Source organism: Astatotilapia calliptera, chromosome 20 (assembly GCF_964374335.1).
Source record: "Astatotilapia calliptera chromosome 20, fAstCal68.1, whole genome shotgun sequence".
Lineage (NCBI taxonomy): Eukaryota > Metazoa > Chordata > Actinopteri > Cichliformes > Cichlidae > Astatotilapia > Astatotilapia calliptera.
In genome coordinates this window covers 34394322-34420332 of record NC_137441.1, presented here as the reverse complement: position 1 = coordinate 34420332, position 26011 = coordinate 34394322, and the positions used below count along the sequence as shown (strand labels likewise).

At 41.4% G+C, this 26011-nt stretch overlaps 1 protein-coding gene across 4 annotated transcripts in view; it reads right to left on the bottom strand.

Moving 5' to 3' along the window:
* scn8aa (sodium channel, voltage gated, type VIII, alpha subunit a) overlaps window positions 1-25583 on the bottom strand; it is a 39674-nt gene extending 14091 nt beyond the window's left edge. Inside the window, exons 1-17 of one of the 4 annotated variants that reach the window (XM_026153111.2) lie at window positions 25489-25583; window positions 24911-25039; window positions 24275-24366; window positions 20903-21124; window positions 20581-20644; window positions 20272-20413; window positions 17906-18112; window positions 17534-17815; window positions 14517-14831; window positions 12842-12977; window positions 12366-12604; window positions 9967-10140; window positions 9074-9430; window positions 7524-7997; window positions 5246-5363; window positions 4524-4678; window positions 3868-4041 (exon numbers count right to left, since the gene is read on the bottom strand). In XM_026153111.2, the coding sequence (XP_026008896.2) occupies window positions 3868-4041; window positions 4524-4678; window positions 5246-5363; window positions 7524-7997; window positions 9074-9430; window positions 9967-10140; window positions 12366-12604; window positions 12842-12977; window positions 14517-14831; window positions 17534-17815; window positions 17906-18112; window positions 20272-20413; window positions 20581-20644; window positions 20903-21124; window positions 24275-24366; window positions 24911-25039; window positions 25489-25568 (3360 nt within the window). In that variant the 5' untranslated portion in view covers window positions 25569-25583. Of the gene's footprint in view, window positions 1-3867; window positions 4042-4523; window positions 4679-5245; window positions 5364-7523; window positions 7998-9073; window positions 9431-9966; window positions 10141-12365; window positions 12605-12841; window positions 12978-14516; window positions 14832-17533; window positions 17816-17905; window positions 18113-20271; window positions 20414-20580; window positions 20645-20902; window positions 21125-23973; window positions 24066-24274; window positions 24367-24910; window positions 25040-25488 lie in introns of all 4 variants that reach the window. The other 3 variants (XM_026153113.2, XM_026153109.2, XM_026153112.2) reach the window with 3 other exon arrangements.
* Between the last annotated feature and the right edge of the window lie 428 nt (window positions 25584-26011).

Genomic DNA, 26011 nt, shown 5'->3' with positions numbered 1-26011 from the left:
TCACTGTGAAATTTAGATCATGTCTATACAATTTTGCTCTGGTAACAGAATCATTTAAAGCACTGAGTGGTATAGCCATTCTAAGCTAAGCACATAAACAGCATTGTTTTGCTAAGCAAGGAGGAAATGGACTATGGAAAGTGTGGTCAATAAGCTGCACTCACGTTCTTTGAGTGCTCAGAAGTGCAGTATTGACAGCGCCTTGATGAAGTTGCCTTAAAGGCCCTAGCCGCCATTATAGCCTGTCTTCAGCACAGGAAAGCATCGCAAAGATAAAAGGATCGCTTGGATGGATGCACATTTTTCAAGATGGAACCAACGTATCCAGCTGTATAAGAATCTGGCCTTTTTTTGCAGGAATTGTACCCTCAGGAAGTCTTTTCTTTCCATAAATGCAATTTCCGTGATGCTGAAGGGTCTAAAACAGGGGGCGCACCAGTTCCTTACAAATAAGGAAAAATATCAACAGTAAACACATGTGAAAGCACCTCCAACCAGCCACCGACACCAACCGGTCAAACTCACCGCAAGAAGTACACAACATCCAAAGCTTACCAAAATCACGGAGGGAGGTTTATAACAGGCAAAATCTTCATTTTGACTGATGCCATCATCAACACAGACGACATGAGACTTAAAAGTCTATAAAAGCTACAGGAAAAAAACACCAGGAAAAGTATCGGCTTGTATTCAGATTTTCTTCTTACTATATATAAAATGAATAAACCAAAATAAATAGACAGAGAAATTGACATTTCTCCAAGCGCTTACTTTGTGGTACTTACTTTTTAAAAAATCGTTAACCTTGCCTCTTGAATGAATTAGCATCTATACTCAGGGGGAGACAGTAAAATAAAGATTTTGCCTTAGTCTGCACTACAGTGTTTGGGGTAATTGTCACCTTCAGCCTGACCCCTTGGAGAGCCCCCATTTGGGGTGCCTGGCCTCTGGCCCACCTGCTGGGCCAGCTGTGTGGTAGCGGCCTCAGTGTCTCAACGTCCTTCTCAGAGAGCTCTGCAAGGCAAGGCCAATGACATCTGGGGCTGTGATCCCATGATGACGACAGCACAAACCAAACAGAAATAAAACCAACTGAAAACAAAGGGAAAAACACAACAAAACAATGATAATAATCTGAGTGAAAAAGAAAGATGAATGAAGTATGACCCCTGTCACCCTGATGCTCACACACCCCAGTGTCAGTTATCTAGCCTAATTTTACTGTCGTATGATAAACAGATTATTTAAGACAAAAAGGTATATTAATGTGTACTCAAATATTAAACATCTGCTTCTGTGATTTAAGAAAAACGAGTTGAGTAAATGAATGATGACGATGCTGCAGACTGACTTAATGTGGCCGTAATATAATAATAAACACATAATAAAAATACAAAACACATTTTGAATGAAAATCAGTAAAACACAAATCAAATGAAAAACAGAAAGATACATAAGAGGGAAATGAAGAGGGACACACTCATAGAAAGAGCCAAGCACATCCACACTCTTAAAAGTCACAGGCTGGTCTAATGATGGTGCCCTCCCCACCACCACCCCTGCTTTCTGAGTCCATGGCGATGGTTTCACCCAACAACACAGGACGGCAGAGGCACATGGAGGCCATGACACAGCCCAGACTCATCAAGCACAAGTTCTTTGGTTCTTTTTTCTTTTTTCTTTTGTTTATTTCTTTGGAGGGGGAGCGCTAGTGAAGACCAAACTTACCATCGGCTGCCTGTCACCCACCATCATTACATCTCAGCACAATATCACCACATTCCTGAGGTTACACTTTCAAGAGGGAATAAAAGGAGGATGGGGGGAAAGAAGGGAGGAGGGACATCACTTCTCTGAAACATGGTCACAACTTGGGAAACATAGCACCTCACATTGCCCAGAGTGTGTGATGAGACAACACACTTACAGGTAGGGAGTCTAAAGTGGCGAGAACCACAATCAGTACGGCGTGGTATGATTATAATCAATACTATCAATACAAGATCTATGTGAGCTTTATGTGTCAACATTAAACATATCAATAATAAATAGCTTCTGTTGTTTTTCTGAATGCTGTTTTAAACTGTACAAACATGAAATGCTTTGTTTAGGCTTAATGTGGATTTCCTAGAGGATGTGATACATATAATATGCGTGTATTTGCTGTAGGGGGTCTGAATAACACAAGCTTATAATGGCAACCTCTGATACGAGTCCATTCACGGGGGCTGAGGTGTTGGACACTGTGGAGAGGTGGTTAGTTCAAGCAGAAAGTCAGAAGTCAGGAAATTCTTTTTCTATCCTGCTCTGCTACCTGGTGCTGACTAATTCCTGAATCAACATGTAAAATTCAAATCATTCAGGCATCTTACATCCAGATGTTTACCCTTATTTATCCCCCATTAGACTGAATTTGGAAACTCAGAAGCATCTAATATTATCTTATATAAAATTGAAAGCATTGAAATTAGAGCAGACCTGTTATGTTTTCCCTATTTCATAATGATGAAAGCTCATATTGAACATGGCCGAAGTTTCAGAAAATGAGATTATGTGGAAGTAATCCCTGTGACTGCTCTAAACACTCATTTTCAGACCTTTTCTAGTCTTGGCCCAATGTGACTGTAAGCATAGGCACACAGCTCTGGCTGTGAGTACAGCAGCCCCCGCACGCCTACTGTTTATACCTTCTGTTTGTGAGGGGCAGCCAATCGAGAGGAAAATGGCTTTAAGAGGAAAGCAGCACCAAACTGCTAGTTTCAGATGGAAGATAAACTGAAGGGCTGTGTTAGGCCCTGTATAAAAAGAAAAAAAGATTATTCTGTGACTCATGCACAGCTGCTCCATAAGAGTCTAATATTAAAAACGAATGAGTAGGACATTAGGATAAATAGGTCCCCTTTAAATCTTATTTATATGTGTAGCTTCCACAGAATAGACCGGAGAATCATTCCTGTTCTGGACTTTCAGTCTTGAGTGACACGAGGAGCACAGCAGTACACAGAGAGAGAGAGGATAAAGGTCAGAAACACAGGCAGAGACAGCTTAACAAAAACACATCTTTGACACTTCCCATTGCTCTGAGCATGACTTGAATATGATTGTAATCATTACAATAGGTGACTACACACCTATTGTAGTCGTTAGGTGTGCTCTGATTTGATTCTAATTTGAATTGTCATCAATACACCCAAATATCTGTGTGTGACTTCACTTTATTGCATGTGAAAAAAACATGCGGGCAGGTTTGCGGCGCTAAGCGTGAGCAGTTTTTTGTTTGAGAAGCAGAAAATTATTCCACATATTCAAGCATTTCAGTGATAAACCAAGTAAAATATGTGAATAGCTGCTTGATGGAGTGGTAAAAGGTGGCTCGGGCATGTGTGCCTTCAATATGGACAGACTCCAGTGCAGCCTTGTAAAACACTGTCCTTGTATAATGGAATTACTGTTAAAAGAGATGCCCGCTCACATGCTGCAATCCATGAAGCAGATATTCAGTTAATACCCTGACCCTACAAACCTAACCACACCCGGTCAACAACAAAAGGGTACAAGCCATACGCTGACCAGTCCGGACATTAAAAAGCAAGCTAGGTGAGGTGAGTAACACTGATCATTCAGGGGGACGGCACTTTGACATATTCCCCTCACCTAAACAGCGTTGCAGATCACATGGTTGTTGCAGCCTGTCGGTTTTAATGTTTTGGCTGGTTGGTGTATATGTTATCTGATACTGATACTGCTGATCAAGAGCCTGCATGAGTTTCTGTTGCACCCTATCGCTGTTGAACCAGGGTGTGGCTGCCGAGCAAGTGACTACTCTAGTCTGCAGCTCACACAGGAGGGAACAAGAGCCAGACTTACATCCACAATGAAGAAGTCCAGCCAGCACCAGGCATTGGTGAAATACTTGACAAAACCATAGGCGACCCACTTCAGCAACATCTCCAGGATAAAAATGTAGGTGAACACCCGGTCAGCATACTCCAAAATGATCCGAATGGTCTTCCTCTGCTCAATGTACACATCCTCGAAGGCCTACGGAGAAACAGGAAACGCATTAGTTACAGAGAGAAGACGGTGACAGAAATATTACACGAGATGATTAACGATGCTTCTAATGAAACTGTATATGGCACCACAGCCCAGCCGACGGCTGAATCCTAACTGTGATTTACAGGAAGAAAGAAAATTGTAAATAAGTCCACAAGAATTATATGTCTGCATCCGACCCGTGCTTTGTATTTGGCACATTTAACAAACTCACCAAATCCCCTGTGTCCTCTCCCATCCCATTTAACCACACCACTGATAGGCTTGTGTTACCTCCTTAATGTCACAAACACTCTGGTTTTGATTTCTATTCATTTTTTATTTTTGCTCCAATTTCCCCCAGTCGCTAAAATATATACTTCACTCATCGGTTCAAGTATGTGGAATCTTGAATTTAACATTTTCTCTTTTTATTCAACTGTACAGTTAGCTTAAGTGTGAGCAAATGCTAACGTAGGCCTCCTTACCAGAGCGCCACTGCTGAGGAGAATCATGAAGATGATGAGCGTCTCAAACCAGTTGTGTTCCACAATCAGGTAGCAGGTTTTTCTCAGGAACCACCAGCTCTTCCCCCATCCCATAGTGATGTCAACATCACAGCATTTATACTTGGCCACGCACGCTGAGGACGCACAGGAGAAGAAACAACAGCAGATGTACTGAGCCAAAACAAGATGGAATGAACCAGCCCTGAGATTCAAGTCTGAGGTTTCAACATGTTTTCCTGGTAAAATCTTAAAAGAGCTTTTACATTTTCAAACTGCAATTCCCACAATGCACGTCTTTGTTTTCATTTTGCCCACCCAAGGAACTTTGCCCAAGTTGAGCCTTCACATGCGGATTTAGATTTATCTAACATAGGGTGCAAACACATTATATTTGTGTTTTTCATTCTTTTAATACATTTGCAAAGAATTTTGAGGTAAAAATGAATTTAATTCACCTCGATGAAGCACAGTGATTACTTTCTGGATGAACTGTAAATAACAAAAATAACCAGCATTTTGTTTTCTTGTTCAATATAAAATGTACCTATAAATGCACTTTAGTTTATTAAAACCTTAGATTTATAGACAGATGGTTAAATAATATTTTATAATAAAGCTCCCCTTCAACCCTGGTGCCCTACAGTTTCCACCCAGCCCCTGGGGAGTCGAGGTAATGGGTGGTGTGGAAGCAGTGGTCTCACCATCTGTCCAACAGGACTCTGGTTCCATGTATTCCTCAACCGTCTCCACCACAACCACCTCCTCCACGTCTGGTTTGATGTCGATGGTGCTGCCCTCCGAAGAACTGGTGTCATCCAGCTAAAGAAAAGCAGACGCATAAACACATTTTGTTAATGTGGTGGTGTCTTGTTTTTTTTATATTTATGTTTTTAATCATAGTTTATTCTATTTGTTTTGGGTTTTTTAAATATTTTCTTTTGTTTTATTTACTTTATTGATCTATTGATTTGATCTCGTTTGCTTTGCAAAGAACTTTGATCAACCTCGTTGCTTTTAAATGTGCTACAGAAATAAAATTCACACTGACATTAAGAAACAGACACATGGGGAAAAACAATCTCACAAGCATAGAAACAAACATACAAAAATGCAAAATACAGAAACTTTTCACGTTTTATTTCGGTACCAAGAAGCGATGGACTCATAATGCCTCTTAGAGCCTGAGGAAATGTTATTTCTAAATTACATCAGCTCTATCTTTAAATGGAAAATCTTTGATCTTTGTTTCTTTTTTTTCTGTGTTTTTTTCTTCATATTGTAATGGACTTCGTAACAACCTTGAACATCACCTATCATCCGTTTGAACACTGAAATGGAATATCAAATGTCAGATAATCTGCTCTGAAAGTCTTCTAAATGCATTTCATCAAAACACATAAGTCAGAGAGCGTCCATTCATCCGCAGTGCCTGCCTGCTCAAGCCAGTCTAGATGGCTCTATTGAGTAATGGGGTTGTATTAGTGTCTGAGCAACATAGAGTGGCCAGCCACACCCAGACTTTCACTGGCATGAGAGAGAAAATGGCACAGTGCTGGATAGCTGAGGATTATACACAACAAAAACAACACGTGGAGCATCAGTTTTTACAAATTGACAATGTAATTAGGAAGCAGTGAAAGGGCCTGAATATCATGGACATATTTCTTTGTATGCCGTTCTTTCTTTCAGTAAAATCTCCCTGAATAAGATATGCAGTCATGTTAAAAAAGAAAGTACACCTTCTTTCATTTTCACAGTTTTATATATCAGGACATGATGGGAAAAATTAGCCATAACCAGGTTTAATCATTATTTAAATACAACCTGTGATGCATACATATAAAAGATTACAGCATGTCAGTATTTATTTGATACAAACTAAGCAGTCCTGTGAAAAACTAAGTAGACCCCACAATTCAATAGTCATAATAACTTTAAAGCTGAAGTAATTGCTTTCTGAATGACTTCATCAGTCGTTCACGTCGTTGTAATATGAGGCATATCATCTTACATCAGTTCACTGAGGTCTGCATGGGTTCATTTATGCACAGCTCTCTTAAGATCCTGCCTCAGCACTGCAATGCAGTTGAGGTCTGGACTTGAGTGGGCCTTGTTTTGCAGATTTTTCAGCCTTTTGGTTGCAGAGGTGCTGCTATGCTTGAGATCATCGTCCTATTCCATGACCCAATATCACCCAAGCCTTAGCTGTCAGACAGACAGCCGCACATTTTACTCCAGAATACTTCAGTATATGAGTTTATGGTTGATTCAGTGACTGCAAGGAGCCCGGGTCATGTGGTCTTATCTGTCCAATTGTCATTTTGTTTGTTTAGATTTGACTTTGCTAACCTAAGCTGTGTTTCCATGTTCACGTAGAGAGAAAAGGCTTTCTCCTGGCAAACCTTCCAAACCACCATATTTGTTTAGTCTTTTCCCAATTTTAATGCCATAAACTTTAACATTTAACATACATTAGATCTGTAGAGTCTGAGATGTGGCTCTTGGGCTTTATGCAGTTTTAGTATTCCACAGTCTGACCGTGTGTTAAATATGCTGGGAAATCCACTCCTGGCAAGATTAGCAATTCACTTGAATGCTTTCTTACTGTAGGGTTGGATGCAAGGCCTTTGAAATGGCAAATATTCTTCCCAGACTGATGGGCAGCAACAGTTGCTACTCTGAGATCTGTAATGATGTAACGATGATGTCTTTCCCCCTTGAACAAACACCTGAATGCTCCAGACCAGCAAACTCCTGCTGCACCCAGCTGCTGCTTATCCTCTTAATTTCTATGAAAGCAGTAAGGGTGCACTTAGTTTTTCACACAGTGCTTCTGCATTTTGCTTAATCTATGTTAAACAATGGAACAGTTTAATATGTCATGTTTTGTAATCAGGTTGTATGTACTTGATGAACCTGGATCACAGAATTGCAAGAGGACGTGCTTTCTTTTTCATGTGACCCTGTCCTAGCACTCACCTCTTTGCTGTTCTCATTGTCTGACTCGCTGCTGAAGTCCTCTGTGTTGAGGTTCTCAAAGTCGGACTCTCCCACAGCTATTGGTACGCAAACGGTCAGATTCGGGTTGTGGATAAAGGACATGTGGTCTTCGTCGATCATGTACTTGCCCACGCTGCTGCCAATACCACTGGTAGTGCCGTTACCATTTTTGGCATAGTCCAGGTCACGGTTAATGTCCACCCCAGTGTGATTAGCGATACAGTTCAGTTTCTTGTCGTACATGTCTTCCAAAGGCTTCTGCTCATCTTCCATCGGTGGTTTCCTCAGCAGACTGGCCATCAGTAATCGCATCTTGGCTTTTATCCATGCGATGCCTTTCTTGATGCGCATGACAGAAATCTGCAGGTTGTTCGGCTCACCGTCATCATCTGTCGCCGCCAAGTTGTCAGCACTGAATGAGCTCAGCAACAAGGCAAGGAACAGGTTCAAAACCTTTAAAGAGTAAATGAAAAACAAATACATAAAAAGTGGCAGTTTTGAAGGAAGCAGGAGGGAATCCGAGTAACCAACTGCACACTTGTAAGGTAGCACCTTGTGATTTACAAGCCACACCCTAAATCATGCCATGTTCTGATTTAACATTTACTGTATTGAAGATTAAATTACACACTGACATTATGAGCTCTATTAGGTAATGGATCTATGAATAAAGTGAAAAGGGGGGTCTTTTTATAAATAAACTTCTATACGTTCATTTCTTATTTTACAACTGGAGGAGTCGCCCCCTGCTGGTCAAGTGATAGCATGCGGGTCTTCCACATTGGGTTCCCCCATTACATACAGTGTAATATGCTATGAATATCAAATATTCCATACACATTGTTTCTTCCTGTTTTACTTGTGATGCTAATGAACTTTTTTTAAATTCATATACGTGTGAAAAAGAAAAAAGGAAACAAGTAATCGGATGTTGTTGCTAAATTCTCAATTTCTGACCGCATTACATTAGAGAGCTAAAAGGGGCATTTTTTCATTGGGCACCTTGAATTCCATTATTTCCATTGATTAACTTTAGTCAGTGAGATAACTGTGATTCAAGTGGGCGGTACAAATAAATCCAATAAAGCAAAAATGGAAGAAAAGTTGATGTCATATGTCGCAGTCATAGACCTTATTTATGGTCCAAACGCTATGAATTATGCAACAGTGATGTGAGTTTGTATTGGGATCCTGAGCGGAAAGCCCTGTCTAAGTAGACTTACGTGTGTTTTAACAGTCACACAGCTAGTTATTGGCAGTGAAAGTCATGTGTAAAAGGTTTAGGCTTGTTGTCTTCCTCCCCTGTAACTCTACAGAGCTTCTAAACCTTCATCATTAAAGTAACAAAGAATAGAATAGAAGTGCAGTTTTCATACCAAACACTTTACTGAATTCTGCCTGAAGTTTTGAAACGTCCACTCGCTTTGCTCTACCTTCTGGACGTCTCTCAAACTGTGTCAAGAACAGTGCACCTGAGTCCTGTGTGAACTCCCATTAACAGTTTCCAGCTAACAACATGGGACACTCACCACCAGGTTACCGATGACCATGACCATCATGAAGACGATTAGGCACATGGCCTGGCCGGCCACCTCCATGCAGTCCCACATGGTCTCGATCCACTCACCACACAGGACACGAAAGACGATCAGGAAGGAGTGGAAGAAGTCATTCATGTGCCAGCGGGGCAGCTCACATTCAGCAGAGATCTTACACACACAGTCTTTGTAATTCTTCCCAAACAGCTGCATGCCCACCACAGCAAAGATAAAGACTATGATGGCCAGCACCAGAGTCAGATTTCCCAAGGCTCCCACTGAGTTACCAATGATCTTGATCAGCATGTTGAGAGTGGGCCACGACTTGGCCAGCTTAAACACTCTGAGCTGAAGTGGGAGGAAAGAGTAGGAGGATTATGTTTTAGTCATAACATCCCATCTTTACGAACTTGTTGCTTCGATTCAGCAGAGTACAAATAGCATAAATATACAGCAATGTTTAAATAAACACAGATTTTACTTTTGCCTCGTTTGCCTCAGATGCAGTACCAGTGCAGAGCCGGTTTTGTCTTCGTGCTTATCGAAAAACAACCCACTTTCTGACAGGTTTGAGAACCTGTTTGAGATCTGCCAGCCTGGTTTATCTTGCAGTAACTCCTAAAATATCCACATCAGTGGTTCCGACTTCTACAGAGAATTTGCGATGCTGTGAGTTTTTGACACATACGCCAGTTTTTGGGAGGTTTTTTTGTTTTTGTTTTTTTGGAAGAGTTAAATATGTGCAAACAGCTCTAGATTAAACACTGACACTGCATCAGTGGAGAAGTATTGTTCGATGTGCAGAATGTGCATGATAACACACAACAACATGATGCAATGATACAATCTCAACTCTACTTTTCTAGGCAAAGATAGATATTTACCAATCGGAATGACCGCAGGACTGAGAGGCCCTCAACGTCAGCCAGAGCAAGCTCCACTAAGCTCAGAGTCACAATGAATCCATCGAAACAGTTCCAGGCCTCCTGAAAGTAGTAGTACGGATCCATAGCTACAAGCTTGAAAAGCATCTCTCCTGCGAAGATCCCCGTGAAAACCTGACATGCGAGAAGGAGGACAAATTTAACTTGGCTTCTAAACATATATAACAGAATGTAAAGCATAATGAGTAGTAAAAGAACCGACATATTGGTTCTGCAGAAAAATGCATTAGGTTAGTACTCTCAGCTACTGCAATTGAACTTAAACACAAATAGATTATTTACAGAGGAAGCACATCTAGTTAATGTCCGTGCATGTGTCAGCTGCTCTGCAGTCACTGAGGATAAGACGGCACTTGTTTGTTCTCATCTTTAATAGATCACTGATGGCTGCCTTCAATCACACAGACCACATAGCGAACATACAGTCATGTAGGCCATACATGTTTTTGGACAATGACACTTATTCTGTCATTTTGCCTCAGCACAACCACCACAGTAAATTTTAAATAAAACAACAAAGATGTGACTGAAGTGTAGACTTTCAGCTTTAGATCAAATATTGCTTTTTAAGAAATGACAGATATCTTTATGTTTATAGTCCCCTGTTTTCAGAGATTTCAAATTAATTGGATTTAGTCTATAAATCATGGATATGACCAAATGCTGTGTTTTCTCTCTTCAGATGTTCTGTTAGACCAGGTGGGTTTGTGGCTCTTTCTGCATTATTTTTTTCCTTTGATTTATTGGGCTGAGATCTGGTTACTGATTTGACTGAAGAATATCCCATTTCTTTGCTTTGAGAAACTCTTGCTTTATCGGTTTACACGCTGAAGTGCTGCCTGATCAGTTCTGCAACATTTCAGAATTCAGCATGCGACTTCTATCTGCAGTCGCATCATCAACAAACACTAGTGACCCAGTTCCACTAACAACCGTGCATGCTTATGCCATAACACTGCCTCCACCATGTTTGACAGGTTGTGTAGCGTACTTCAGATCATGAGGTGTTTCTCTCCTGCACTCAGTTTATTTGTCAAAACAATAAAATAAAATTCTGAACTCTTAGACGTTTTCTGGCATCTTTCCTTCCTGGTCCCGAGTGTAACCTGTGGTTTACACCTTGCTGTGAACTCTCTGTATTCCCCTTCATGAAGACTTGGGTTGATTGTAGACCTCAAGTGTGATACACATGCTACCTCGAGAGTTTTTGTTTTAATTGAAATAAACGTTGTGAAGTTGTTTTTAATCATGGAAATAATTCTGTCATCATGCACTTCGGTTATCTTCTGTGGTCTTTTGGTGTTGCTGAGTTGACACTGCATTCATTCTTACTAGATTTTTATGGGTTGTTTTCTTTCACAAACATCAACCTCATACTGAGGATAACAGCAAACAGCTACAAAATGCAAGTTCAACACTTGGAATCAACTCCTGATCTTGTGTGTGCTTAATTCAAATAATCATACATAGCGAGGGAACAAGCCTCATGCGGCCATGAAATTATTTGCCACATAGTTGTCCAATTACTTTTGAGCTGTGTATAAAAATGTAATTCCTGAACAGTTAATGTAGTTCTTTAGTCAAACCCCTTGAATTAAAGCTGAAAGTCTGCACTTCCATGACATCTTGATTCTCTGAATTTAATCCACTCGGGTGGTATGAACTCGAACTCAAATCGACCTGTATACACCCTCGTGAGTTTGTCAGACTGCGTGTTCATTGGCGCGCAGGATGATGACTCATATTGCATCAAGGTGACCTAGAAACCTCCACCTGTACCACCCATTAGTCTTTTCAACTAGATTTTTATGAACCACAACTGGAAAGAACACATTTCACTGCTTTTTCAATTGTAAATTAATACGAAACAGACATACACACAAAACTGTATATAAAAGAGCGTACAACAATATGTGTTAACTTATGTGAAATGGTGCCAGTACTCTGATTTACTCCGTTTCTTAAAGAAAAACAAAGCTTTAAATGAAAACAACCAGGTCTCAGAAATTATTTAGGCACCATTTTAGAAGAGCTCATCGATCAGCCTTCATGAATTATTAACACCGCCCTCCAACCAGTCAGCCAACCAGCAGAGAAGCAGGTGCATCCACTGAACCAGAGTACAGCGAGAGAGACGGGAGAAGAAGAATGGAACATGTGTGTGCATGTATGTAAAGAAAAATCCACGAATACTAGGAAGCAGCGGGGGGTTTGGGAATGTTTTTTTTCCCTGTCAATTACAGTCCCATAAATAACACCTTTCTGTGAGCTACTGAGAAGAAGCAGAGAAGATCATTTACAAGAATACCAGATAAAAATAACAACAAAAATCCACTCACCAGATTTCCTACAGACAGCATATCTTCAAAGTCAGGGGTCATGGGGTAATGCTCCATAGCCATGAAGAGGGTGTTTAGGACGATACAGATGGTGATGGCCAGGTCCACAAAGGGATCCATGACTATAAGGTTCACAATCTCCTTGATCTTAATCCACTTGGGGCTGCACTCCCAGATCAGGAATGTGTTAGCAAACTTATACCAGCATGGGGGACACTTGCGCTGAGACTCCTCCAGTTCTGAAGACATAGCGCGGATCATACATCAAAACCAAACATACTTGCGTGCTCAGCAAACTGCATGCAATGGTATAATAGGATAGAAAAAAATTTTATGCAATGTATGTATCTGGTACTTTTGAATATGCAAAGCAGATAAGCAGGAAATTCATGTCAAACTAATCAAACAATGAAGAGCAGCCCTAGTTAAAGAATAATGAGAGAGCAGGTTAAATAGCTGGGTTAAAGTGGCAGTACCCTCCACTAGTGTGTTGGTAATGACGCTCATGACACTGTTGGCCCGCTCTTTCCGCCCAAAGGAGGTATTGAGCTGGTCCACAGACACCATCAGGGAGCCCGACAGCTTCTTCTTCACCTCAACCTCAGTAGTCGGCTGTCAGGAGGAGAGGAAGAATCAAGCACCCATGGAGAGGACATGAACACCATCCCACATCACCACCGGTGGCCGGCGGAGGGAAGTGCACGACAGCAACGGCAGGAAAAAGTAGTCGAGGATCAGAATTTTGGGGGTGGGGGGCAGGGCACGTTTCATTCTCCTCTACTTGTATGCTGGTTTCAAGGAAGATGTGTGTATGCTGTAAATGCATGCAGGTTTCAGCCAAAGTGGGAGCAGTGGTCTAGGGCTACTTGACCTAATTGTGTTTGAATGTAATTAGCTCATCCCAATTAGATAAAAAATGGATTGTGAGACACTGTGCGAGGAGAACTGCTTCTGCATGAATGCATTCTCAGTCCCGTCATGCAATAATGGAGGCTTTGCTGCCATTGCAATATAATCATGAGGTTATTTTACAAAATGTCTCCCAAATCTGGCCATTTTTAACACAAACTTGCAAATTGATGCTACTGTATCTTCCTATTTTGAAACCATACAACTTATATTGCAACCATCAAGTCAAGAGCATTGTAAATAGGTCATATGAAGGCAGGTAGTTCAAATTCATCCAGTTGTCATGCATGAGCATGCTCCAAGTCAAAGAGAAGGAGAGGAAATAACAGACATCATAACCAAAGTTTGGTTTGTCTACATCATGCTTGTTCTAATTTGGGGTTTAAATCTACCATGCTAACTAGAATGACGCACAACTAATTTGCTAATGCTGACCAGGGAGAGACTGGAAAACATAGAAAGGTATAGACAGACAAGGACAGCAGCCCTCCTTCATTTCTTAAAGTATTTTTCGAAAGCCTAATAGGATGGTGTGTATATATTTATACATATATATTTATGTAGATAGCTAGATACATATACTCTGGGATGGAATCAGGGAATTAGGGAAGCAGATAAAATTGTCTGTGGCTCTATAAAGCTGGTCCCCTCTGTTTCCTCCGGCTTCTATTGCAGATCTACCCACACAGGCTAGCAGAGGACCCGGATGCCTGGAGGAACACATCAACACACTGGAGCATGTTAACCAATCATTATATGCCATTTGTTAACAAAAACTGTGTTTCATTACTGCTAGTGTGTGAACGGGAACTTAAAACACAAAACTGTGTGTTACTTCTTTCTCTGATCTGTACACTAACGGGTCAGTGAGCAGCTGAATGATTTTGAGTGCAGGTACTTTATGAGTTATAAGTTTGATGCTGACATATTCAAAACATTAACAGTCATCATTCATTTCAAACAGTAAAATTGCCTGGAAGTCACTGATAGACCAAGTATGAAGCTAACTTGTGAAAGGTTGGTTTAAGTATAAATGCTATAATCACGTTTATTTTCCCATCCTTTGCCTACAGTTGGAGGGCAGCATACACTGCAGGGGCTGGGGGAGGGGAGGCGCGAGCGCTTAGCCAAGAGATACATACGGACTTGCAAAGATGACAGTAGAGGATAGAGAGCCAGAAAGAAACGTAACGGACGAGAGGGGGGCCATGCCTAGATAGGTCTACTCATTGACTTCCTTACACTTTCGTCAGTAGCTGCCTTATCTATTTTCACCTCAGGCAGAAGGCGTCCACCGGGCCCGGGGCCAATGAGCGACACCACGCCGTTGCAGTCCACCGTGCTGTTCCTCTTGCCATGGAAGCCAGTGTAGCTGCTCCGCCGGTACGGGCTGAACAGGGAGCCTCGCCGCTCCTCGCACTCCTCGACGGTGCTGTGCTCATCGTCGGCGAATTCGTTCTCCGAGCCCACGTCCTTGCTGCGGCCCTTAAAACTGAAGATGCTGCTCTTGCTGTTGTGGCGTGAGAGGAAGGGTGAGCCCGGTATACTCAGGAGAGACTGGAGGAAGGAAATAGAAAAAGGATGAGAAGAGGAGATATTTGTGTGATGGAGCCCTGGGCCCTTCTGGGCCCATCAACTCCAGAGGACAAGATGAAAGCCAACATCTGTGGGAAATTTAATGCAGCAAGGGCTCCTTCCCACGAGGAGCCATATTCTTCTGACTAAATAAACAAGAACTAGATAATTAGGTTAGTGATATGCTTCAGTGTCAAGGTCACACACACACACACAGGACAGAGATACAGGCGTCTGAGACAAGTGCAATCTGAACATGAGTCACGACAGCAACAATCTGGAATGTAGCTAGCATTGATCCAGCTATTTTTTTAGCTCTACACAAAGTATGCTAGCTCACGGGAAATCAAATGTTTTGACAATAGCCCTCTGGTTGTGTAGAAGATGAGTGAAAAGCGCAAAGGATCCATTGCATGTCACATGAAGGATTTTCACAGAAAAGCGTTACATAAGGCCCGTAGGCCTCGTTAATTCGTCAGCTGAATACTTCTCCATAGAACACAAAAAAATTAAAAGTCAGCGAAGCTCGAGCACGGTCTAAGCACAGCAGCAGGACTGCTCCCTGTTACAGATTTGTGTAAATAATTCTGAAAATGAGGCCTCATACATCAACGTTGGGTACACACAAAAACAGGCAAAAATGAGGCGCACACTACTTCCAGCACAAAAGTTGATATCCAGAACAAGTGGCCAGGAAAATGCGAGCATCTCTGTGGAACCGTTGACCTATGAGACGTGTGCAAGAAAGAGGAAATGGAAGCTGATGGTGAGGTGGTCAATGAGAGGAATCTTTTTATCTGTAATGATGCAGATAGACCGGTTCTTATATCACACCTATCTATTCTATCTGAACACTCCAATACGACATGCCTCAATCATCCACTGACACAAACACTTTCTATCTAACCACACAGTTATAAGCCGATGTATCCACTGGCGAACTCGGGATGAGCATCTTACCCATGCACACTGGAGAAGCAAGGAATCGAACCATCAAACTAACAGATGACCTGCATTACCTCCTAAGCTGAAGCAACCACAATTGTTAGTCTGACTTCATGATGCACTTTTTCACTAACACACATATTAACTTCAATGAAGTGATCCAAGTATTTAGCAGTGTTATTTTAAGTTGTTCTGTGAGCGCCCTTAAGTTGCAGCTGTAACTAAAATCTCTAAACTAAAAACTTCGCTCACAGAAGACTGAGCCAAACTGTTAAAGGACGTCTGGCTTCCTTTCATTGATAGTTTTACCTCCCATTAATCAGACTACCAGATTTTCATGAATGTCATTGCTTGTCGAGATCTAAGACAGATGATACAAAATTAGAGAACCGCAGAAGAGTCAGTAGTCCACCGTATCACCAAGTTAGTGAGTGCCATAAAGCCTCCTCCGGTTGTCTCATTTATTGACTACGTAAATTTGTTGTCTGTGAATAAAGCCGATGCGTACCCTCACCAGAGCCTCAATCATACTGCAGGCCAAGTTCAGACAAGAAAAGATCAATTTCTACCCTTAAATGACATCCTCAGGCAAGTGGTATCACAATCATTTTGACAAGCTTTAAATCAGTCAGCTTGATTCCTGTAAAACAAATAAATGCTGCTGCGACACATAGAGCTGCAATGAATGCTCAGGTAATCCCAGAGGAATGTTTGACTGGAAAACCAAGCAATTAGTAAAAAAAAAAAAGTAAAATTGTATTTATATAGCACCTATCAAGATAACAATCACTAAGTGCGCCACAGAAGCTAAAACATAAAAATAAAAATCAACCAAAAGCAAGTTTAAAAAGATGATTTTTTAGCTGTTTTTTAAAAGCGACCACTGGGTCCACAGATCTCAGGCTCAAAGGGAGAGAGTTCCACAGTTTGGGGGCCACAGTTACAAAAGCTCTGTCGCCTCGTGTGTTTGACAACCAGCAAGCCCTGGTCACATGACCTCAGGGACCTGCTGGGAATGTATGGATGCAAATCACAAATAAATAAGGTCGCTCATTTCTGATTTAGTCAATTATGAGGCCCTTTGCATCAACCATTTACTGTATAGTAGAATTTGCACATGTGGAGGTAGGATATGAGGCCGATCCACACACATACATTTTAAGGCACACCAGTTCACGCCTTTGTACACTATCTATGCCTAGGCTTAACCCCCACTGAGGCCCCTGGACATGTGCTTCACTACACGCTGCTCTGTAAGTGCAATCTTATATTTCACACACTGAAAATGAAAAGTAGTAAGAATGCCGTCCCTGCAGCCATGTGACTTACTGACGTCTATATTCTATTCATAGACATGAAAAGGTATCTGTTCTAATTCTGTGTGTTGTTTGAGTTTCATTTGGTCTCATTTTGGCACAAAAGGCCTCATACAGCTTTACGCTAGCCATGTAGATATTTTCTTATATGTTGGTGATTTTAGATTTTCTTTTTCCTGCAAGACTTCTAGTACCATCCCCAACATGTGTGAAAAAATCTACATCACAGCATGATCATGAGTGAAATACTCATCCCCAGAGAAGAGTTTGTCAAATTCAGTGTTTTTATTCTTGAGCTGCAAATTCTGTTTATCGTGTAAAATTACTAACAGTTTATATCTTGTTATAATTTAGCTTAAATTTTCCTTTCAATCAAAATGTCAGCATCTGATCATTGCTAACAAAAGGGAATATCTTCCTCACCTGGTTCATGATGGAAGACTTTCGGCCCAGGCGGTTATCGGGGAATCTGAAGCGGCTCCTTTTGCTGCCATCGTCCGACTCTGACTTGACAAACTTCTCGCTGTCGCCTTTCTCCTTCTCCTGCTCCTTCTGCCGCCACTTCTTCTTACGGTTGCGGCGCTCTTTAGCGCTCTTGGAGCTGAGCTTCGACATCTCGGACGAACTGCAGGAAAGACGCCCTCCTCCATCGTCTTCAACCGCATCCTCCGACACTGTGCCTGCAGAGGTTGCCATTGCAGCCGTCTACCGAGAAACGAGCACGCGAGTGAAGTCAGAACGATATTTTGACACAATCCATGAAAAAGTTTTGCCTTCAACTTGCAGAGGACTCACCTGAGCATCTTCTTGCTGCTTCTTTAGCTGCTCCAGCATCGCCTTGAATTCTTCTTCCTTCTGCGCGGCCTCTTCCATGGTGGCCTGATTCTGCTCCTCATAGGCCATGGCTACCACAGCCAAGATCAGATTCACCAAGTAGAAAGAACCCACAAAGATCACCAAGACAAAGAAAATCATGTAGGTCTTCCCTGCCGCCCTGAGGGTCTGTTAGGAGGCAGTGCCACAGAGGTCCGGGGAGAGAGAGGAAGAAAACAGCAGACCCGTGAGATCTGATACATGACTTCAACGCCACAATCAACGTCAGCCTCACTGCTCATCTCTTAATATGACTCATCAGAAAGAAATAGAAGACGTACACTGGTCTGAGCATTCCTGGGGGCAAAAATGAATGCAAGCCTCAAGTGAGGAGGGTAAATGTCTCTCACCTTCTGAGGACAGAAGAGTCAAATCTTAACTTAAAACAGCTCACATGATTTCATTTGTCTGTTTCTGATGTGAAAACAATGTGTGGAAATAAATTGAGTAAATGATTTTATACTTTGTGCTCATTAAAACCCTCCATGTGAGACTGTATTGTTCATCAGAAAGAACTGACCTACTTTGCACGCTCACTGTGAATAGCCAAACTATTTCTACAGATTTGGACGCTATGCCCACTGGAGATGAGAAGTGAGGAGACTGAGCAGCAGAGGTACAGCTGAACAGATGAACACACAAAGGAGAAAGCTCATTGGTCTCACTTTGTCTTCATGCTAACATACAATTGTTAAAGTCATTCTCGCACTGTTATATTTTTAGGTTTAGATAAACCAGCAAACGAATAGTCATCATGAAAGGATCCCAAATTTGACTAAAAATGTTCTCGCTCATGCACCTCATCAAAAAATGAAATACGTCTTCAGGCAGCAAAAAGGAGAGAAAAAGGACTCTAGCAGGTAGAGAAGTGAAATATCCTCACCCATCAATTATGCATGCAGTTGACGTGATGCTGAGAAGTGCGTGCAGGACATTTGGCTCAAACGTTCTATTTTAGTGGCACAAAACTAAATCTTACATATATAATAAAATGCTCAGTACTGAGAAACAAATATGATCCATAGGAAGGCGTTTTATTACTTAATGTCCTTACACCAAACCAAAAGCGGCTACGTAATGATTATTCTACACATACGGCGTACAGTATGAGCGAGAGCCTGCAGTTGGAAGCTGAATTTCAAAGATGAGAGCGAAAATAGAAATATGTGCCAGGATGCTCTCATCAGGTCTCATCGCTCTCATTGGTCATACTGTAATCCTCAGCCCTTAATATTTCATGCTTCCTTCCTTCCACTTGTACGTGGAGGCAGGGCTGTCTCCACCATTTCAGGGAAGCTTAATGTGGAACAGCCTGCAAGACAGACCAGATGGCGGTGACGGGGCCACAGTATCCACATGAGACTGAGAACAGGGGATAAACTTGGAGGTGAACTAGAGCTGAATGCAGAAGCCACCACCAGTTTTTGAATAATGTAATTTGAATAATTACAGGATGTTTGGTACACAATTTTTTATTGGCATTTGTGCTGCAGTGTAATAAAATCACTAGACAGCTGATAACCACCTCCACCATGCGATTGGTTTGTCTGTCAACTGGATCGCTTAAAAAATGTTTTTGCAAAATTGGACATGTGAGGTCACATTTTTATCCAAAATCAGTTCATTCACCGTTTGAGGCGAGTTTTTCAGCTTTAGTGGTGCAGTTGAAGACTGCTGTCATCAGGCACCAGTTTAGCTCACTGGTTGAGCAGGTGCCCACACACACAGCTGAACATATATATTTACTAGGTATGTGTGTTTTTAAAGGGATGCCAAATGCTGTCATTTTTCTGTAAAGCAAATTTACCTTGCCTTTGGGTATAAATAAAGTTACCTTGACCTTGACCTTGACTGCTGTATTTCTTCCTCTCTTCCTGTCTAATCTTCACCAGTGAACTAACCAGTAAAGGCAAAAGAAATCTTTAAAAAGCTGCTGTCACTAATAATGGATGAGAAACAAACCATCCATCGCACCATCCTTTTTTAATCATTTCATTGATTTATCCAGTTAAGGGTTGTACTATTGGGGGCGGAGCCTATCCCAGCTGTCACATGGCAAGAGGTGTGATACACTCTGGGCAGGCTGCCACTCTATTGCACTTCAGGCTAGCATTATTTATTTATCTATGCTTTTGGTGACTTTGTTTGAATTATAATATATGTTCATCAAAATTAACACCTTTGAAGCCTCGATAAAATCTGTCCAAAGGCCAAATATCAATCAGATTTCAGCACTGAGGGCTGTTACATGGTGAAACAAGCTGAAGGTGTGGACACATCTGCTTTACCAGCATGTAAAGGTTCTCCCAGAAGTCCTGTGTCATGAGTCGGAAGAGAGCCAGGAAGGCCCAGCCGAAGCTGTCAAAGCTGGTGTAGCCGTAGTTTGGATTCCTCCCAGCTTTCATGCATGTGTAGCCCTCCGGGCAGCGGCTGAGGGGTGGAGAGAGAGCGAGAGAGAGACACATAGAGACAGAACAGGGCATTCAGCCCAAAAATGAGTCAGCACTATTTACTGATAATGTAGTCTGACTATAAGCACACAGAGGAGCTACAGCAAATCTTGGTACTCTTTTTGAAGGGTGGAGAAGGCAACTCACCCAGAGTCTGAGCTGTTCCCACAGAGCAGAGCGTCCAACTGGCCAGGCAGGAAGTAGAAGTTGGCTGAGAGGGGGAAAAAAGCAAGAAAGAAAAACTGCCAAACTGAGTAATTTCGCTCACATTCTGTCGAGATTTACTAAATTTACTCCATTCAGCGCATTTCTGACTCCAGCTCACTCAGAAATTTTGACTTCAGTTCATTTGAAACAAATTCCTTTAAGTGCCAAAACGACATATTGTTTCCCCATTCAAGCATATGGGTTGACTCATACTCTGACCTCCGTGCCAGGTCACCGTTGGTGACGCCTTGACTCTACTTACTGTCGTTCGTGATGTATTCGTCCCAGTCAAAGCCCTTACTGCCATTGGCTAGGTAACTCTCGTTGGTGTTGATTGGCCAGAACACACACTTGTGGCGCAGGTTACCCATGAAGAGCTGGAGACCAATGAGGGCAAAGACGCTCAAACAGAAGACGGTCAGGATCATCACATCCGAAAGCTTCTTCACAGATTGGATCAGGGCACCCACAATGGTCTTCAGGCCTGCAGGCCAGCCACAATCACACATGCGCACGCACACAAACACACACACACACACACACACACATTCACAAACCACACAGGTGATGCAGGAGCTCCTCATGTCCCATGTGTTAATCTCTGGAGTGTCAGCTGCTACTAGAGCTCATCTTTTTAAATTTGTCACTGGGACGAAGCCCGTAAATCCCTGCATCTTAAGATGTTCATAAAAATCTGGCTGAGACTACATTTGAAAACCTTCCCACTGAATTTAATTATAAATAGAAATAATAGATGTATTGTCATCGACTTGAATATACAACTAAATGTTCATTTTTAACTAAATTCAACATCAAAACAAAAGGGATCATTTTATAAATAAAAATCTGAACTGGTAAAATACTATAAATTTTAGATATGGGTAGTAATACATTTTGGACAAAACTGGGAGTTTACATACAGAACATCTCTAGAAACAACAAACAGGAAATATTCAGGAGCCTTCCCACTCTTTTCAGATTATTGCAACAGATCTCAAATCCAAATAATGGGCTCTTCAACAGAAGAAATTAGCATTTCATTGCCAATGACGGATGAAGTAAAAAAGAGGGGGAAGACTTTCTATAAGTGAGAGGAAATCCATAAGGAAAAGAGCACAGCAGCACAACGAGAGGCCATGAGAGGGACAGAGGCACAGGCAGGGGGGCATTAAACCACATGCAGGTCATTTAAACTCCAAGGCTGAACAGAAGCAATTCAATGCCAGTGCCGGTGTGGGCACTTTCTTGAACTGTCTTGTGTAAGGTGTCATTAGGAAAGCACTGACTCCCCATACCGCGACCCTGTAGTCTGTCTCATCCACTAAAGACAAAATCGCTTTAACTTCCAGACCAGCCTCCTCTGGCAGCATTCGCACAGATCCACGAGGAACTCAAAGATGGAGGCAGGATCGCCCACGCCCCATTTTTACTGCTCACCCACTACACGTACAGCAGGCTTGACCTGCTACAAGCTTTCGATAAATTATGATCTTAATTTAGACTTTCAAATAATCTTACTAAAAGCTCCGTCAAACCAGACATGTAAGGAGCTGCTCGTGTTTAAAGGGACCTATTATAATTTCTTTATTTCCTCATGTGCTGTTACAGCAGCTGATGTTCATGCTATGTAAGAGCAAAAACCTCAGGCTTAAAGCAGGTAAATGCTCCGTTTCTGGCAGTTTTTTTCAAGGATTTCAAGATATCTAAATGCACAGAAGCTCCACCCACCTTTTGTTTGCAAAGGACAGCCAATCAAAAGAAAGCTTGTATAACGGGGGGAATGCAACAGCTTGATGCATTCGGGGGTCGCACAAAGCCCCAGCATAATCTAAAAAAGCAGTAAAGACTTAAACTAGAACTCAGAGTCCAACAATTAAAGCGTGGAGCTAGAAATAAGCATAGCAGGTCCACTTTAAATCACCATACATCTTATTTACAAGCACATGAAAAAAATTATCAAATCAAACTAACAGATCTATGTTTCCCTGGAAAAAGCCCTCCCATTCACATGGATTACTGTTTGCTTTATTAAACAAATCTATAAAAATCAATAAAAGCTCCAATTTCATTACTTCTGTACCAGCATTTTAACAGAGAGTCCAGAATTTTGGGGAAATATGTAATTAATTTTGTGGCTGAACGCTACATTAGAAGATCAATACATCCTACCAACCAGTGTTTCGTCAGATTTTAAAAAAGCAGATACGATGTGTTAAATAAGGATGTTTGGAGCTGCTTTTAGGTGGCTGCTGTCTTTGGACAGAGCCAGGAAGTCTGTTTGCAGTCTTTAAGTTAACCAGATGCTCGCAGTAACTTTAGGTACTGGCATGAGAATGGTATCAATTTTCTCATCCAACTTTGAGCCCAAAAACAAACAAGCATATTTCCCAAAATGCCAAACTGATATCTAAATCGTCTGCACTCAAAGAAGACTTTTTCAAATTTCAGCATGAATGTGTAATTTGAAAAAGAAAGCAATCTTTAGTGGCTGTTTTGCAACATGTGTTTAATGTTCTCCGGTCAGATGTCCGGTCAGCGTTACCATTCCATCTGCATTCCCAAATATCTTTTTTTTTTTTGTGATATATCATTCAAGGAGGTCGTAAAAACAGAGAAAAAAAATCAATCAACAAGCTAAAAAACAAAAAAGAGGGCAAATCAAACTTTCAATGCCATTAATCAGCCAAGCTCTTGGTAGGCTAATATTATAAAAGCAAGTGACCGAAAAGCATCATGCAGCATAAGAGGTATGTTCACAAACTAGGCTTGGCAGTCTTCATACATAAGTAATGGGTATGTTCTATAAGATCTGTATAAGAGCTATACCTTTTCTCATAAAATACAGCTCACAGGTTTGTTTTGGACCCCATTACTAGGAATCCTCTCAAATTTCCAATTAGGAACAACTACAGGGATTAAAGCTGTCTGATTTTTCTTTTCTCATAAAACATAACATGCATATTGTAAGTTTACAGTGTTCTAACAACACATTTCTTTGCCATAAGTAACGGCATTTGCTTCTTCTGAAAAGCTATTTGAAGTTGAGTGAGTTGAAGCTATTTCTCCTTAAAGACAAAAGCTGCCTTGGAAACAAGAGCGCTACCGGGGCAGAAGAGAGTGCAGACACTTTGGAGGGCCCTAGAGGAGACTGCAAAGCCTATCAAAAATGTATTAGTACCATTTTTGATAATTTTGGAGGAAAAATAAATCAAAAAATGGTTTTCTCCAATTTTTTTTTTTTAATATCGCTAAAATCATAATAGTAATTATAATAATAGTGAGTAGAAAGGAAAGGGTGAGAGGATCAGCCTTAGTGTTTAAACTGAGTCTCACCTGGAATGACAGAGATAGTTTTCAATGCTCGGAGAACTCTGAATGTTCTCAGCGCAGATACATTGCCCAGGTCCACAAACTCTGTTATATATCTGAAATAGGGGAAGGATCACACACAGAACAAACACGATGACAAAAACCACACACGCCAAGAGCACAACACCACCGAACCAGGAGGAAACGACGCCACTCACAGAGCCTGTCCACTGAGGAGAAGGGTGGAAGGTAAAAGGAAAGAAAGACACACACACCTAACACCGACCCCGCCCCACTGCCCCCACCCCGCACCATCCTGTCTTACCTGGAATTACAGAAATAGTTTTCAATGCCCTCAACACCCTGAACGTGCGCAGAGCTGAGACATTGCCTAGGTTTACAAACTCTGTTATATACCTGCAGGATCAAACCACAGTTACAACAGCTTATTATTTACATGCAGATAAACGGTGAAAAGATCAATTCAGACAAAGATGGGCTTTGTGAGAAACAATGACATTTTGTATGATGGTCTTTTTGGGGGGAGGGGTGGGGGCTGTATTTGCTCATATGGAAATAAGTAAACTAGGTGACTTATAGTCGCTGGGAAGACACTGAGCATTAAATTGGATTTTGCAGGCTCCTGACGACTGAGAGAGAAAATGTGAATGACAAGAGTTGGATGGCGAGAGGGAGATGAATCAGACTGAATGACAGTGAGGTGTGGGTGTTGTCAAGGAGGCCGAGCAGTGTCAGATGGAGATCTTCGATTCCCAAAGAGAAAACCAGAGAAGTCTCGGCTCAAATGAGGAAACACAGAAGACGGGTTATCAGATAGGAAACAGGCAAAAGATAATAACTAAAACATCAGTTTACTTTAACCCAACCCAAATACGCAACGTATTTGTGTCCAATTTAACATCCTATTTACTCAGAGCTCGATCGAAATTAAAATACTTACGCCATCGAAATGACCATGAAATCCAGCCAGTTCCATGGATCTCTTAGGAATGTAAACCCATCTATACAGAAGCCTCGCGCAGTGATCTTTACAAGAGACTCGAACGTATAAATTCCCGTGAACGTGTACCTGGAAGACAAAGCGTTGACAGAATCAGTTCACCGCGCTAGATCAAAGCTCGCTCATTTCTAAGTGCCTGCACCTTCATTAACTGTTAAGACACCCAGGAAATGCCGACGTTAGATAAAATTAGAATCATGCAAAATCAGATAAAACACTTTTCTGTCGGTCTAATGTTTTATTAGAATGTTGCTTCATTACATTTGAGCCACACAAATTTCCAGAAAACAGAGGTTTTCAAATACACTGCAGCATACAGCCCCATCAGTGTTTTCTTCTGAAATCTTGATTCTTGTGTGAAAAATATATAGTATGGTTATTGTGCAGAGGGTTTAAAGAGAAAATTCAAATTTAAAATTTCACAGAATTTGACCATCTGTGACTCAGATGTAGTGCCAACATAGGGACACAAACATTTATCACCCATTTATATATGAAAACAGATAAAGTGTACTTACTCTACTTGTTTTGACCACTCAGGAGGATCGCTAAAGGTCATGAATATACAGTTGGTCAAAATAGTACACATAATGATCATGCTGAAAAGAGTGAGGAGCATGTTAAGGAAAACGCAGACTGTAGTGGTAATCACATACATCATCAAGCCTCCATGACATGTAAAACATAAGAATAAAAAATACAGCTTGCAGTAGGTAACGTATGTCCTACAGTCGAGTACGCATAAACAGCCAGCAATATTTAAACAGTTAAAGTCAAGACATGAACTCAAAGCACTTAACTGAAGGTGGTTAAACGTAGCCACTACTATTAAATATTTAAACAGTATATATTTAGGGGAAATGCAAAACTACAGTACATTTTAAAGGTGCAAAGCTTTCAGTGCAGAGAGGCTGACACTCAAAGGAAACCAGGGAAACTTCAGACTTGGCTTTAAATGCCTGCAGAGGTCAGTATTAGTTGTGCCTTGAAATATTTGAACAATATTTCTGTACAGCATTAACCAGCAGTTGCAAAGACCTA